Source organism: Elephas maximus, chromosome 12 (genome assembly GCF_024166365.1).
Source record: "Elephas maximus indicus isolate mEleMax1 chromosome 12, mEleMax1 primary haplotype, whole genome shotgun sequence".
NCBI lineage: Eukaryota > Metazoa > Chordata > Mammalia > Proboscidea > Elephantidae > Elephas > Elephas maximus.
The window spans coordinates 19,007,864-19,025,314 of NC_064830.1; the positions used below are offsets into that span (position 1 = coordinate 19,007,864).

A 17,451-nucleotide genomic window follows, 5' to 3' on the forward strand; every position below is an offset into this window, starting at 1 on the left:
ATTTATGATAAAAACTCTTACCAAAATAGGAATTGAAGGAAAATTCCTCAACATAATAAAGGGCATCTATGCAAAGCCAACAGCCAATATCACTCTAAATGGAGAGAACCTGAAAGCATTTCCCTTGAGAACGGGAACCAGACAGGGATGCCCTTTATCACCACTCTTATTCAACATCGTGCTGGAAGTCCTAGCCAGGGCAATTAGGCTAGACAAAGAAATAAAAGGTATCCGGATTGGCAAGGAAGAAGTAAAGTTATCACTATTTGCAGATGACATGATTATATACACAGAAAACCCTAAGGAATCCTCCAGAAAACTACTGAAACTAATAGAAGAGTTTGGCAGAGTCTCAGGTTATAAAATAAACATACAAAAATCACTTGGATTCCTCTACATCAACAAAAAGAACACCGAAGAGGAAATAACCAAATCAATACCATTCACAGTAGCCCCCAAGAAGATAAGATACTTAGGAATAAATCTTACCAAGGATGTAGAAGACCTATACAAAGAAAACTACAAAGCTCTACTACAAGAAATTCAAAAGGACATACTTAAGTGGAAAAACATACCCTGCTCATGGATAGGAAGACTTAACATAGTAAAAATGTCTATTCTACCAAAAGCCATCTATACATTTAACGCACTTCCGATCCAAATTCCAATGTCATATTTTAAGGGGATAGAGAAACAAATCACCAATTTCATATGGAAGGGAAAGAAGCCCCGGATAAGCAAAGCACTACTGAAAAAGAAGAAGAAAGTGGGAGGCCTCACTTTACCTGACTTCAGAACCTATTATACAGCCACAGTAGTCAAAACAGCCTGGTACTGGTACAACAACAGGCACACAGACCAATGGAACAGAATTGAGAACCCAGACATAGATCCATTCACGTATGAGCAGTTGATATTTGACAAAGGACCAGTGTCAATTAATTGGGGAAAAGATAGCCTTTTTAACAAATGGTGCTGGCATAACTGGATATCCATTTGCAAAAAAATGAAACAGGACCCATACCTCACACCATGCACAAAAACTAACTCCAAGTGGATCAAAGACCTAAACATAAAGACTAAAACGATAAAGATCATGGAAGAAAAAATTGGGACAACCCTAGGAGCCCTAATACAAGGTATAAACAGAATACAAAACATTACCAAAAATGATGAAGAGAAACCCGATAACTGGGAGCTCCTAAAAATCAAACACCGATCCTCATCTAAAGACTTCTCCAAGAGACTAAAAAGACCACCTACAGACTGGGAAAGAATTTTCAGCTATGACATCTCCGACCAGCGCCTGATCTCTAAAATCTACATGATTCTGTCAAAACTCAACCACAAAAAGACAAACAACCCAATCAAAAAGTGGGCAAAGGATATGAACACACATTTCACTAAAGAAGATATTCAGGCAGCCAACAGATACATGAGAAAATGCTCTCGATCATTAGCCATTAGAAATGCAAATTAAAACTACGATGAGATTTCATCTCACACCAGCAAGGCTGGCATTAATCCAAAAAACACAAAATAATAAATGTTGGAGAGGCTGCGGAGAGATTGGAACTCTCATACACTGCTGGTGGGAATGTAAAATGGTACAACCACTTTGGAAATCTATCTGGCGTTATCTTAAACAGTTAGAAATAGAACTACCATACAACCCAGAAATCCCACTCCTGGGAATATACCCTAGAGATACAAGAGCCTTCATACAAACAGATATATGCACACCCATGTTTATTGCAGCTCTGTTTACAATAGCAAAAAGTTGGAAGCAACCAAGGTGTCCATCAACGGAAGAATTGTTAAATAAATTGTGGTATATTCACACAATGGAATACTACGCATCGATAAAGAACAGTGACGAATCTCTGAAACATTTCGTAACATGGAGGAACGTGGAAGGCATTATGCTGAGCGAAATTAGTCAGAGGCAAAAGGACAAATATTGTATAAGACCACTATTATAAAATCTTGAGAAATAGTAAACCTGAGAAGAACACACACTTTTGTGGTTACGAGGGGGGGAGGGAGGGAGGGTGGGAGAGGGTTTTTTATTGATTAATCAGTAGCTAAGAACTGCTTTAGGTGAAGGGAAAGACAACACTCAATACATGGAAGGTCAGCTCAACTGGACTGGACCAAAAGCAAAGAAGTTTCCGGGATAAAATGAATGCTTCAAAGGTCAGCCGAGCAAGCGTGGGGGTCTGGGGAACATGGTTTGCTGGGACTTCTAAGTCAATTGGCAAAATAATTCTATTATGAAATCATTCTGCATCCCACTTTGAAATGTGGCGTCTGGGGTCCTAAATGCTAACAAGGGGCCATCTAAGATGCATCAATTGGTCTCAACCCACCTGGAGCAAAGGAAAATGAAGAACACCAAGGCCACACGACAACTAAGAGCCCAAGAGACAGAAAGGGCCACATGAACCAGAGACCTACATCATCCTGAGACCAGAAGAACTAGATGGTGCCCGGCCACAATCGATGACTGCCCTGACAGGGACCACAACAGAGAACCCCTGAGGGAGCAGGAGATCAGTGGGATACAGACCCCAAATTCTCATAAAAAGACCAAACTTAATGGTCTGACTGAGACTGGAGGAGTCCCGGCGGCCATGGTCCCCAGACCTTCTGTTGGCACAGGACAGGAACCATCCCCGAAGACAACTCATCAGACATGAAAAGGACTGGTCAGCGGGTGGGAGAGAGACGCTGATGAAGAGTGAGCTAATTATATCAGGTGGACACTTGAGATTGTGTTGGCAACTCTTGTCTGCAGCGGGGATGGGAGGCTAGAGAGAGAGGGAAGCCGGCAAAATTGTCAAGAAAGGAGAGACTGAAAGGGCTGACTCAAGAGGGGGAGAGCAAGTGGGAGTAGGGAGTGAGATGTATGTAAACTTATATGTGACAGACTGATTGGATTTGTAAACATTCACTTGAAGCTTAATAAAAGTTATAAAAAAAAAAAACTAACAACAATCTGTTATTTCGGTTGGAAAAGGCAAGGGGAAACAGGCATTCTAAACCACTGCTGGCGGGAGCGTAAACTTGTACAGCTTTTTCAGAGGACCGTTTGGAAGAAGTGCATACCCTTTGACTTGGCGATTCCATTAACTTATCCTAAGTAAATCTTAACACAAAGCATGCAACAAGGATGTTTATAATGGAGAAAAATTGTTCACAACCTAAATGTTCAATAGAGGATTGGTTAAATTATGGAACATCTAAATAAACACACATGACAGGATTAGAAGTCTGAAACCACACACCCCAAATCATTAATGGCAGTTATGACTGAAGGGGGGAACATTTGCTGGCCATCATCAATTTTAACTGTACCTCCTAAAAGATTTCAGTGTAATTTCAGTGGGTCTTTTTTCTCTGTGCCAAGTTTTAGAAGAGAAAGCTCAATGCTTTGAAGATAACCATGAGACGCCATTCTGAAAACAAAGGACCCACTGAGTACATTCTGGAAAGGTGATTGTGACAAGGAAAAATGACTGAAGTTTAGACAAAGGGTTCAGACAAGACCCCAACATTCTAATAAGAGCCCAAGTAGGCATAATACAATTCAGTACAATTTAATACCACTCATGTTGTTTATAACCTAACCTAAGGATTCTCAACCTCAGCAGTACTGACATTTTGGGCTAGATAATTCTTTCATTGTGGGGTTCTCCTGTCCATTTTAATACTCCATTGCATTCTTTAAAAAAAAAAAAAAAAAAGTCATGGCTTCAAGGAGCTTACAACCTAACAGAAAAATAAAGCCAAGGAGTTATTGTTATTGAACTGGAAAATCCCTCAAAACAAAGATTCACACTGTGATCTTAAGTCAGAAGCTGGCAAATATAGCAGCTACCCTGTAGTACTTAGGGCCTACCATGAGCTAGGGACTTTACCTACACTTTTTAATTTCATCTAGAGTCACACTATCTGGGTTCAAATCCTTGCCCTACCACTCACTAGTTTTGTGATCTTGGCCAACTTACTTAAATTCCTTATGTCTCAGTTCCTTCAGCTTTAAAACAGAAACAATACTGTCAACCTAACGTATGGGAACACGTTGTTGTGTGCCATGGAGTCAATTCCAAATCATAGCTACCCTATGTGACAAAACAGAACTGTGCCATAGGGCTTCCTAGGCTGTAATCGTTAATGAAGCAGATTGCCAGGACATTTCTCCCACAGAGCAGCTGGTGAGTTCGAACCACTGAACGAACTATCTGTGAAATACAGTGAGTATATAAAGTACTTAAATCAATGCTAACTGTTGCTGTTAGCTGCTATCGAGTCATCGCTGACTCATAATGACCTTATCTATACATAACAGAATCAAACATTGACCAGTCCTGTGCCATCCTCAAATCGTTGGTATGATTGAGCCCGTTGTTGCAGCTATCATGCCAATCTCTCATTGAGAGTTCCCCTCTTCTTTGCTGACCCTCTACTTTAGCAAACATGATGTCCCTTTCTAGCTAATGATCCTTCTGATGACATGTCCAAAGTAAGCAAGAAGTCTCACCATCCTCGCTTCTAAGGAACATTCTGGCTGTACTTCCTTCAAGACTGATTTGTTTGTTCTTCTGGTAGCCCATGGTATAATCAATATTCTTCGCCAACACCACAATTCGAATGTGTCAATTTTTCTTTGGTCTTCCCTTTTCCGCGCCCAGCTTCCCAATGCATATGAGGCGACTAAAAATACCACGGCTTGGGTCAGGTGCACCTTAGTCATCAAGTTACATCTTTGCTTTCTAAGATTTTTAATGAATGGGAAATGCTCAATAAATGTCAGTTATTAGCTATTATTTTAACTATAAGCCTATAAGGCAGGTACCATCATCACCAGTTTACAGATGAAGAGAGTCTGACAGATTAAGAAACTTGCCCACTGTCACAAAACTAGAAGTTAATGAAGCAATGATTCAAAAACTGATTCTAGAGCCCATATTTTTCCCCTTATGTCAATTAAATCACATTACGATTCACTATCAAGAATAACATATTAAAAACTTAACAACAAAAAGACAAATAACCCAATCATAAAGTGGACAAAGGACTTGAATAGACATTTCACCAAAGAGGACATTCAAATGTCCACCAAACACAGGACAAGATGCTCAGCATCCTTAGCCACCAAAGAGATGCAAATCAAAACCACAACTAAATACCATTTCACTCCCACTAGGATGGCTAATGGAGCCCTGGCGGCATAGTGGTTAAGAGTTCGGCTGCTGACCAAAAGGTCAGCCATGCAAATCCATCAGCCACTCCTTGGAAACCCTATAGGGCAGTTCTACTCTGCTCTATAGGGTCACTACGAGTCAAGCTGGGTCCATGGCAACAGGTTTTCGTTTTTCAGGATGGCTAAAATAAACTAAAAAAGAAACTAACAAATGTTGGCAAGGAACCTCTATCCATTGCTGATGGGAATGCAAATTGGAACAGTCAATGTAGAAAAGAGTGTGGCAGTTCCTCAAAAAATTAAACATAGAACTATCCTATGACCCAGCAATTCTACTCCCAGATATAGACCCAAAAAATATGAAAACAGAGAAAAAAAAAAAAGACTTGTACACCAACATTTACTGCAGCACTAGTCACAATAGCCAAAGGGTAGAAACAACCTAAATGCCCATTAACAGATGAATGGATAAACGAAATGTGGTACACACAGCCAGTAAAGAAATGAAGTCTTGGCACATGCTACAGAAAGGATGGAACCTGAAGACATTGTGCTGAGCAAAATAAGCCAAGCACAAATGTTTTATAACCTCACTGATATAAAAAGACAAGAAAAGGCAAACATACAGACACAAAAGTTTATCAGTGGTTATCAGGGGCAGGAGGGAGGGTGAAAGGGGGGTTAACAGTGACGGAAAAAATCGCACTGATTAAAGGTCACGTTGCACAGCCAATTATTACGATTGCTTTAAGTTGTACACCTGAGAAAAGTTGAATTGGCAAATGCTGTGTGACAGATATAACAATGACAAACGAAGCAAACAAAAAAACGGTAGCTGCTGAGGGTGCTTATGTACAAACACCTCATGGGATCTGGTTCCTTGTTTTGGAGGTTTAGGGTCCCAGTTTCATGGGACATCCATTCCACCTAATTGGCCTAGTAATGGTGTTTAGTGCTTCTATTCTATCTCCTAGTTCACTGCGTAGTGCCTGGCATCTTAAAAGCTTGCAAGCTGCCATCTAAGGCACAACAATTGGTCTCTTTCCACCAGAAGCAACAGAGGAAGAGAGTCAGGAACTGGAGGAGGATATGGAATGTGTAGTTGTCTCCATGGACAACTACCTCCTTTGCCATGAAACCAGAAGAACTGGCTGGTGCCCCGCTACTATTACTGAATCATTTTAATCAAAGATTCCATACAAAAATCTTGATCAAAAGGGGAAAGATGTAAAACAGAATTTCAAATTCTCTTTGATTCTAGACTTTCTGGAGCCACAGAGGGTAGATGAACCCCTGAAACTACTGCCCTGAAATAATCTTTAAAGCTTAAACCAACAATATCCCCTGAAGTCTTCTTAATGTTGAACAACAGTTTAGCTTAACTAGTAAAAAATGTCTGCCTTGAGCATTATGCTCTTTTAAGTATTAATCTATATGGGATCAAAGTAACAACAGCAACTCAAATTAGGTAGGAACCTTAGAGGGCAGTGAGTTTAGGTCAGTGGGGGGTGGAACAACTCAGAAAAGGAGGATGAAAATGTTGACACAACTCGAAGAATTTAATCAATGTCATTAAATTGCACACGTAGAAACTGCTGAATTGGTGTATGTTTTGCAGCGTATATTCTCAATAACAACAACAAAATAAAACTTAGAGAAAAAAGAACATATCAGTCTTACTCCAAAATAATAACCAACGTTTAAGATTCAAATTTTTATTAAAAGTTAATTTACAAACCTAACTAAATTTAAGCATATTACTGAATTATGGTTATAGAGCTTTTACAAAAGGTCAGACCACTTTTAGAGATTCTCTACATACTATTTTAAGTGAGCCTTATTTTTAACCTCATACTACAGACCTTAGTTTCTGAAAGAGTTTAAGCAGTATACTAACAGTCTACTGAAACTGCCCTTGCTCATATCCAAGTTCTTTACAACTCCCAAACATCTTACAGCTATTTAACCACTGCCCAGTTGCTGTACAACTTATTTACTAATCTTTTCCATTTAAATTTTGTTCTCCCCAACACACCTTGTTAAGATCACCAATGACTTATGCATCACCTCTTCCTGAAGCCATTAATGACTAAAGTCATTAATCTTTTCAGCATTTCATACACTGCTGACCATATGTTCTTCAACCAGGACTTTAAAAGTAATTTTAGAGTTGGAAGGAAGTCAGAGCAGAGGTAGAATAGCTAGGACGTATATAACTTTATAGCCCTAAGATATTAGCATTGAAAGAGACCTAGGAATTCAGCCCAGTTCTCTGGCTTTACAAACAGCACTGAGAGACAGAAGGTAACCTGGCAAAATCTTCTTCTCTAACTTCTCTCAGTTATTTAGAAGACTTCAGTCTTAGCCATTTTGGCTCTCTTATCTCCTTTGCTCCTCAGAGTACTCATATGGATTTAAGTATTTCTTTCTGCCTTCACAGTTTAGTAACCTCTCTTATTATAGTGATTATCAAAAGGGTTGAGAATTGTCTACCATGTTCATTTGGAAAAAATGCCCCAAATAATCTGATCCCTAACCTACTTTATGGAAACCCTGATGGCGCAGTGGTTAAGTGCTACAGTGCAAACCAGAAGGTCAGAAGTTCAAACCCCTTCAGGCGCTCCTTGGAAACTCTGCGGGGCAGTTCTACTCTGTCCTATAGGGTCGCTCAAAGTCGGAATCGACTCAACAGCCAACAGGTTTGGTTTTATTGGTTTAACCTACTTTATTCAAGAGAAAGAAGGGGCTGAGAATCTGTACTATTCTGGATCAAAATTCGGCTATCTGCCTTGTCACTCTTTCACTAGTCTTCTATAACTAAGTCAGTCTCATCTGCTTCCTCCGCACCAAGTTCTTGCTCATCACCAAGAAGAAAAAAAGAAAATTCCATTTCAGCACTTGTGTTCAGAAACTTAAAATTTCATTCTTTTCTTATTGTTTTAATGAACGACTCCTTATTAAACTAATACACGAATTATCTGACTTCTGTTCACTATCTTACCACTTCCTTGTCAATCAGTTCAGATTAGACTAGTAACCGTCACTCAAACCATGAATTCTAGATGCTGCTAACGTGAACGCCATTCTAAAATCTTCGATGTCTCCCCCACTGCCAACCAAATGAGGAAAACCAAACTCTTTCTCTTATAAATTGCAGGTTCTACTTTCTTTCAGGTTTTTCTCTTGCAGTTCCTTTACACATACCTTGCTGCAGTCACATGAAACATTCTTCCCTGAATAAGGCCTGTAATTTTCTCTCCCTCTTCCCTGAATAAACTGTATATTCTTTCTGCCTGCAATACTGACCCCCTCAGACTCCTCTCTGTTTACCTTAAACAGCACTATCTTTGTGAAGTCTTTCCCGAGGTTTCTATTCCTCCTGTACTATGTAGCATTTTACTCATACTATAGGAATTATCTTGTGTTACTTATGTATATGTATTTCTCATATTTGCTGTATATTATAAATTGTTGGAGAGCAAAATCTATAGATATTCTCAGCTTTGTTCTTCCCCATACTGCTTAGCACAATTCCTTGTACACGGTAAGCTCTCAAATACAGTTGCCGACTTGAATATGTGCATTCTCAGTATTTTTTATAGGTTGGCCACCAAGTCACAATTAGTCTTTCAAGCCATTTTGCTAATGAAATTTTTAATTTATGCCTCGGTCTCAGGTTAATCAAGCTAAACTCTTCTATACTCTATTGGTATAAAAACTGCCCTACTTTCAGGGGCTCTCTTGTACTGAAATGATGTGTATGAAAGGACTACTCTTCCAAGCCTCATACCAACCAAGCAAACTCTTTCACTTGTCAAAGGTAGCGTGAATCTCTTCCACTTATGCTATCATAGAAACCGAACTTTATATGAGCCACAAAATAAAACAAATATTCCTTTGATTCAGAGTTAACTTGCAAGAGAGCAGGAAAAACCTTGTGCCAATCCTGAATTGCTAAGGCAAACTGCAAAACAATAATTAAACAAATAACTGTGAGAGCACCCTAAAGGAATATACAGAACACCTTGTCCTTAGTATATGGAGTTCTTATCAGTCTTCCCCCTCAATAAACAGTCAATACCATCACCAAATACTATTGAAGCCTACCATCACTTTCAAGTTGGCAAGTTTCTTGAACACAGGCCAATTTAGATCACAAAGCTTTTCGAAGCGCCTTCTCTATGCGAAGCAGGGACTAGAAGCTAAGAACACATAGATAAATATAATACAGTGTCTCACCCTCATAAAGCAAATAATCTCAATAACGTGTTGCCTTCTTTAGTACACACCCAGAAAGCCCCTTTACCGGCTATCTCTATCAGCCACAGTTTTGTTTAGACTGTTATATGTATTACAAAAACAGGTAAGTTAAACCACACACACGCACGCAGGCACACACACACACACGCACGCACACACGCCCTGCCACACCAGTCTGATCCCAAGAAAGGAGAAACGTTCGGCAAAGAAAGGGGCAATTTCCCCATTCCTCCTTTAAAAAATCACCAGCTTACTGGCTCATCTTTCAAAGCCCAACTAAAATACAATTTGGAACAAACTCGTCAAAAATCAGTATGCCTCTTTTAAAGTGGCACTTAACCAAAAAAAAAAAAAAAATTAAGGCAACCTATGTCAGAGATTCTATATTTTACCAGTAGAAACAACTCTTTGCATCATCAGAAACATTTAAAAATACACCAGGAAATAATGCTAGTATTTAAATTAAAAAACTTAATCTTATCGATTAAAAATAACAAGAGTCTGTCCAGGCAATGACAAAGCTAAAAATGTCATCTATCACTAATAAGGGTGAATCACAGCAGTCACCTCCTCCACCCAATAGCCACCTTTGCTAAGACTGAACAGCTTAAAACCTAGAAAGCTTTCCTTGCCTACTTCAAGCCAGAAATGAATTCACTTCAAATACTAAAGTTTAAATATAGCTATGCAATAGCAGGAAACTATTAGGAAATAATAAATTTACCAGGACATTTTGTTCTTTAGACTTAGTTCTGCCTTCTTCACAATTTAGCGCGCCCCCACCCCCGTTTTTAACGAGAAGCCTAACAAATACTCTTAACTGAAAAATGAATCATGCCTTTGGATTTTCAAGATAAATTTCTATTACTAGAGTATAGGAGGAGACGTTACTACACATTGTCTTATCAAAAAGGTGACTGCATCTTCTTTTAACTCTGAAGCATGTGAACTGATTCAATATTTAAAGGGTTCACTGATGTCCTCTGTAAGCCGTTTCCCAGGACAAGACGCTTCAGCCCTGCACATGTACAAACCTACTGGGACATTTGAATCCATATTGTGTAGTAGCAGCCTAGAACTGGGGAAAGATTCACTCATTGCTGGAAAATCAACTTGAGTCTCAAGAACTTAAATTGAATAAAAAAGGCAAGGATAATAACCTTCTCAGAGCCTCTACATTGGCGAACAATTAGGCAAGCCCTCGCCCCCCTTTTTTCCCCATTCCCATGAAATTCTCAATGAAAGGCATTACACAAAAGGGCCTCGGCGCTCCAGACACCCGATTCTGACGCCCCCACCACCCATTCTCCCACCACCGAGACCACCAGTCCAGACTCACCAGGACGGTGGTGCAGATGGATCTCAGTTCAGACTCCACTTTCTCCCGATAGTCCTTAATCAGCTGCAACTTCTTGTCGGAGGTGTCGGTTTTCTGCTCGATGCTCGAGATGACCCTCCAGGCGGACCTGCGGCCCCCGACGACGTTCTTGTAGGCCACCGAGAGCAGGTTGCGCTCCTCGTTGGACAGCTCGGCCCCCTGCTCCGTCACCGCCTTCATGCAGGTGGCCATGTCGTCGTAGCGCTCAGCCTGCTCGGCCAGCTTCGCCTTCTGGATCAACTCCGTCTTCTCCATGGTGGACAGGCGGCGTGCGGGGCTCGGGTGGCGGCGGCGCTCCGGGAGGGGACGGGGAGAAGAGACAGGCAGAGACAGCGAGGGCGGCGAGAACCAACCCGGATCAGGAAGAGCCCTCCTCGAAAGCCTGCGGGAGGGGCGGCGTGGGGAGCGCCGAGAGTGGCGAGATAGGAGCCGAGAACAAAAAGGAGGGGGAGGAGAGCGCGCACCGTCAGACAATGCGGCCCACACCCCGCCCAGCCCGCAGGCCGGCCCCGCCGCCCCGGGCCGCCCGCCCGCCCGCCTGCCTTTTGTCTCGGCGGCCGCGGCGGAATTGAATTTCCCTCTCCCCCCCGCCCACGCTCACCCGCCTAGGCACCCCGGGAGAGGCCGGCGGGGCGGGGTCGGCGGGGCGGCCGGGGGCTGAAAGGCCAAGGCCGAAGGCCAGGGAGGCGGAGGCGGCGCCCACGCGGCCAGCCAGCGGCCCGGCGGCGCGCGGGAAGCGGGAGGAAGGGCCACCCCCGCCCAGCCCGGGAAGCCCAAAATGGAAGCGGTCGTCAGCCCTGCATTTTCCCCGCCGATCGCTGCCTCTGAGGAGACTGGCGTCGAGAGCCAGCCGTGGCCGAGGGCTGCGCCTCCCACCCTGCCCTGGAGCCCAGGAAGGCCGGAGGAGGGGCGGGGGAGCGATCCCGGCGCTCACCTTTACCGTCTCCGCTACCGCGACGCGAGTCCCACCACTTTGATGTGCTTTTTAGCTTTAGCGAAGGACCCTCCCGTCTCAGCCTACCCCGGAGCCGAAGGGCGGGCAGCGGCGCGACAGCCCTCGCGCCCGCCGCCCAATGATACGCCGCTCTTCCCCCAAGAGTCCCACCTCCTACTCCGTTACCAACCAATGAGGACTAAGCGCGCGGAAGGGGGCGAGGGAGGGGGTGGGGTGGGAGGGGAAGCGGAGGACAGGAGGGTGGGTCGCATTTGGCAAAGTTCGGTTGGCCGGTAGGCTGCGGCTTCGGCCACGGGGTTTCCTCCAATTAGATCCAGGGTAAAAGGACGTCACTGTTGCCATGGTGATGCTGTTACCAACTCCCCTCATCCTCCCCGCCACCCCCGGCGCTTCTGGGTGCGGCACGAGACCGAGAGGCTCGCAAGACCTCTCCCGCGGTGGCAGAGTCTCTTTCTGCAGCAGCCACTGCAGATGGTGCATTGCATCTTGTTGCCTAATGCAGCTGCAGCGCTGGTCGGTCCTGACTGAGGCTGGGCTTCGGAGGGTGACAGAATGGGCCCTCTCGCTGCACAAGCGCCTTTCTTTCCTCCACCTTCCTATTCGTGACAAAGGTTTGGAGCTCAATATACTAAACCCAGCCTTTAATGACGTTGCGATTAGGGCAGCAAATTAGAAACAATCTCATCCCCATTAGAGAAGATTTAGTTCCTGGAGAAAGTGGCTTAAGTGTGGCTTTTACCTGATAAATTCAAGTTTTCCGACGGGTACCTAAAAACTAAAATTCCCCTGCATAAAGGTAGATCCAAGGAGGTCTAAGCAGACTTATCTGACAATGCTAGTTAGCATGATTTAAAAAAGAAAAAAAAAATGACATTAAGGACCATTTGGAGCAAAACACCCAGAACCTGCTCCCCACATCACAAGCAACTAATTTTAAATTTCCACCTTTTCTATATTTAATGCATTTAAATACATTTTCTTTTCACATCACTATTTTATGTGTAACATGGTTTTTATTTTCTGGCGTTATTTTTGAGATGACACTTGAAAAGCCAAAATTCTCTCAAGACGTTGTCTTCTGTTTTTCTCCTCATGGTGAAACCCTTCTGAAGTGAAAACGATTGCCCCAGATGCCTTGTTTTCAGGGTGGCGCCTAACATCTTCTTGTTCCTTGCCTAGCCTCCACCAGCTACTTCTTTCTCTGCTGGCATTTCCCCAGCCCCTCAAGTCCAAGTTAGGTCTTCTAGGTCTGGGAAGGGGCTTGGTGCCATCTTGGGATGTAAATTGCCATCTGGGCACACAATGTTATGATTCCAGTTCCAGCAAGGGAGAATGGATCATTGAAAGCCAAGGAGTGCCACAGCCAAGTAAGAATTTGAAATTCCAAGTGGAGACTGAGAGCAAATCTGGAGAATCTCTAGAATGGAAGACCTGAGAGTGCAAACAGATGGGAGGAGAGGATTCGGACTTTCCAGAAATTTAAACTCTCTCCCAGCTGCCCCTCCCAGTCCTGACTTCTAAAGGTTGCTTTGTATCTTGACAGACAGGAGAGGCCTGATTTGGAAAAGGCCTGTGTCTTAATACAGAAATGCCTTACTATGTTCCAGCTTTCTAATGGAGGGCCCTGCTGTTATTTCTGGAATCCCTGGGGCTGGGCTGTAGACACACGAGTGTTTATGGCCATGTGGGCTGGGGTGGAGCCGGACACGGAGAAATCCCAATGGAAAGAATTTGCATGTAGAAGGTCAGATAAAATGCTTTCTGTATAACCAGTGCATTTCAAGTTTACTGGAATTAGAAACAGCAAGGGCAGAAGCCAGTGGAGGTGGTGGTGGTGGGGAGACACTGGAGGGGAATCGTCAGGGGACTGAACATCAGTGGTAGGGAGAGAGGGGTCACCCAGAAGGGGCGAGCACACTAAATTCTTTGTCAGAAAGCCTGGGTTGTACTGCCATCTCGCTGGGTGACCTTGGGCAAGTTTTTGCTGCTCGCTGTACCTCAGCTTCTAGAAAATTCCTACTTTCATTCAATCATCAAATATTTGTTGAGCATCTGCTTCACATGGTGACAATCATCTGGAATCATGGTGAAAACTTCTTCGAAAATTTGGCGCACTGTGGAATTGTAAAGTATTTTATGAGGGTCCAGAGGGATAAGTCTGTATACCTAAAGACCTCTGCACCCAAAAGAGCTCAAGTTGGAGAAAAATAAGACTCTGAGAGCTTGAATTCCCTGGACACATAAAGTACTAACATTTATTTTAAGTCTCTTATAAGCATTGTAGGTATTGACTCGACGGCACTGGGTTTTGTGTTTTGTAAGCATTAACTCATTTAGTCTGCTTAATACCTCTATGAAGTAGGTATTACTATGATGAGTGTCTCTATTATCTCCATTGAGGCACAGGAAGGTTTAAATATTATGCTCAGTGTCACACAGCCAGTGAGTGGTAGAGCCTGAATTTGGACCCAGGCTCTCTGAGCTCTGATGGCACAGTGGTTAAGAGCTACTATGATCTCCAAGGAAATAAGTGAGCTACGGTTGCTAACCAAAAGGTTTGCAGTTTGAATCCATCAGCCACTTCTTGGAAACCCTATGGGGCAGATCTACTCTGTCTTACAGGGCCACTATGAGTCAGAATCAACTCAACGTCAATTGGGTTGGTTTTTTTCTGGTTTATGCCATGGCTGCCTCACCAAGTTTCCCCAGATCTTTGCTAGGTGCTGTGGGGGCTTCTAGGAAGGATCAGACAAGTCTGTTCTCTAGAAGTTTCATTCTAATAAATACGAAATATGTTAAATATCCACATCCAACGTGCTGAGAACCCTCAGGAACAAACAGCTAACAAAGTACTGAGAAGTCATTGCCTTATTTATTTGATGTTCTTGTTATTTTTTTCTAAATGACCTGGTGAGAAGAAACTGATGGGACAGGGGGAAGCACACTGGACCTGAAACCAGGAAATCCTAAATCCCACTCCACTGTTCATTTGCAGTTTGACCTTGGACACCTTATTATCCTTTCTTAAACTTGGTGTCCTAACCTGTGATAAAACCCATTGCCATTGAGTCGATTCTGATTCATAGTGACCCTATAGGACAGAGTAGAACTGCCCCATAGGGTTTCCAAGGAGCGGCTGGTTGATTCGCACTGCGGACCTTTTAGTAAGCAGCCAAATTCTTAACCACTGTGCCATAAGGGCTAAAAGTACATTTTCACCTCCCATGTGGGAGACCCAGCTTCGATTCCCAGCCAATGCATTTCTTGAGCAGCCACCACCCATCTCTCGGTGGAGGTCTGGTGTTGCTATGAGGCCGAACAGATTTCAGTGGAGTGGCCAGACTAAGACAGACTAGGAAGAAAGGCCTGGAGATCTACTTCCAAAAATTAGCCAGTGAAGCCCCTGTGGATCACAGTAGTCCAATCCCCAATCAATTATGTGGATGGGGTATAACCGGGCAGCATTTTATTTCTTTGTGCATGGTGTCACCGTGAGTTGGGGGCTTGACTCGGCAGCAGCTAACGATAACAGCAATAATAATCCCTACCTCAAAGGGTTGCTGTGATTAAATTTCACTTAAGAAAATGCCAGGCATATAGCAGTGGTCAGTTAACATGAGTTTTCTTTCCTTCTGCTTAGGGTGGGGACTCAGGGCAGGAGGGAGGTGCTTGTCCTGCTGCAAGGAGCCTTAGAGTCTTCCAAAATGTTAGTGAAAGCTTATCTCTTGAATCATGGTTCTAATTAGTGGAGTTAATGGTCTGCAGAATGGCTACATTCAGTGTACATTCCAGAAGGAATGAGTCCTCTGGTTGAGTTTACTCTCATCAATTGTTTCATTGGTTTATTTGCCCAGCACCATGGATCATCAGAGAGGAATCTGTTCCTCTCCTACCATATGGCAGGTATTTCACTGACAAATGTTTGAGTGGAACTTTTCACCCAAAAGGCCCGTATAATTATTATCAATACTTCTGTTTAAGGGATAAAGAGTTGCACCCCCTCCCGCCTTTAGCCAGCCCTGAGGTGCTAAATGAAGACTCACTTAGAGCCAGGGTCAGGTGGAAAAAGCCAGCCTGGTCAGGAAAACATCTTCCTACACATTCCCTGGCTTAGGGCCAGGGTTAGGCCTAAAGCATTATCCTTCCATCAGCAACTGCAGCCGGCAAGGTTTATTCCTGCCATCTGCAGGCTCCCCAGTCAGTGCACTTAATTGCTTCATCTCTGACATCTCCTGGGCACCCCTAAGCCACACACTGTTTTCAAACTCTCTTTCTTCCTACCTCCCTGTAAGTGCTCAGGAAAAAAATGTAATAGACTCATTCCATCACATAAAAAACTTGTAAGTATTCAAGCAATATTTCTTCTGCCATTATTTGCATTTTAAGATGAAAGACAGCTCTTAAGTCTGAAGAATAAAACTTTAATGGTAGAATGGTAGGCATTCTAAACAGCTCTCAATCAGCTGGCCACTTGGGGAAGCGCTTTAGCATTCTGACATTTATCCAGCATTTTCTGTACGCCGGGCAATCAAGTTTGTTTGTTTTTTTAAATGCTCAAATGTTTTTGTAGTGATGATAATGGTGATGACGATAATCTTAATAAGGAATGTAATACCACTCGTTATACAAAATAAAAAATCAAATGCAAAAATGTTAAACATGAAAAGAAATTAAGTGTGCAAGAGAAAGTAAACAGGGGTTGGGAGCCTACCTCTGAGAGGTTATCATTGTTTTCATTTTGGTGACTTCTAAATAATCTCTCTTCATTTGTACACATGTGGCTATATGTGTTGGGAGCCCTGGTGGTGCAGTGGTTAAAGCGCTCGACTGCTAACCAAAAAGTCGGCAGTTTGAACCCACCAACCACTCCACGGGAGAAAGACATGGCAGTCTTCTTCTGTAGAGATTTACAGCCTTGGAAACCCTATAGGGCAGTTCTGCTCTGCCCTGTAGCGTCGCTGTGAGTCAGAATTGACTGGACAGCAGTGTTTAGTTTGGTTGGTTGGCTATATGTGTGCAGTGTTACACACATGAGGTTACGTTATTCATGGCACTCAGTAACTTGTTTTATGTTCACTTAACAATGATGTGGATACCTTTTCATAGCTTTAATTGTATGTACATGGTATATTGGTGTCTCCTCTCTCCCTTATCAGACCATGAGCTTCTTGGAGGTAAGCGTTTTCTTTTTTAGTCTTGTATCCTTAGTGCCCTCTCGACAGCCCTGTCAAGATAGGTATTATAATCCCCAGTGTACAGCTGAGTAAACTGAAGCTCAAAAAAAAAAAAAAAAAAAAAAGAGAGGCTAAATTACCTGTCCAAATTGGTAAGCTAAAGAGGTAAGATTCAAAAACAGGTCTGTCTGATTTCAGTCTTCTACAATAAATAAGACTCTGTGCTACCTGCAATGGCAGATATAAGCCTCAGTGTTTGCCAGCCTGAAAACAATGTTTAGTATCTGAGGCTGGTGGGTGGCTACATACATGTCTGCCAGTGAGTCAGCCACTGACTTTATTTTCATATGGAAGTTTATGTTTCTATGCCCAATGTATCTGCAGGCAGAGGGGTGCTTCCTCATCCCTCGCCCCTTCCCTTAATTGTTTATGTGTCTGACTCTCCTCTCCCGCCTCCCCTGTTAGACTGGGACCTTCC

General features: G+C 43.1%; 1 protein-coding gene across 1 annotated transcript in view; it reads right to left on the reverse strand.

The window, feature by feature from the left end:
- The window catches only part of YWHAQ (tyrosine 3-monooxygenase/tryptophan 5-monooxygenase activation protein theta), a 48,910-nt gene extending 37,022 nt beyond the window's left edge, over positions 1-11,888 (reverse strand). Inside the window, exons 1-2 of the mRNA XM_049902799.1 lie at positions 11,779-11,888; positions 10,806-11,226 (exon numbers count right to left, since the gene is read on the reverse strand). Of these exons, the coding sequence (XP_049758756.1) occupies positions 10,806-11,099 (294 nt within the window). The 5' untranslated portion in view covers positions 11,100-11,226; positions 11,779-11,888. The remainder of the gene's footprint in view (positions 1-10,805; positions 11,227-11,778) is intronic.
- Positions 11,889-17,451: the final 5,563 nt, after the last annotated feature.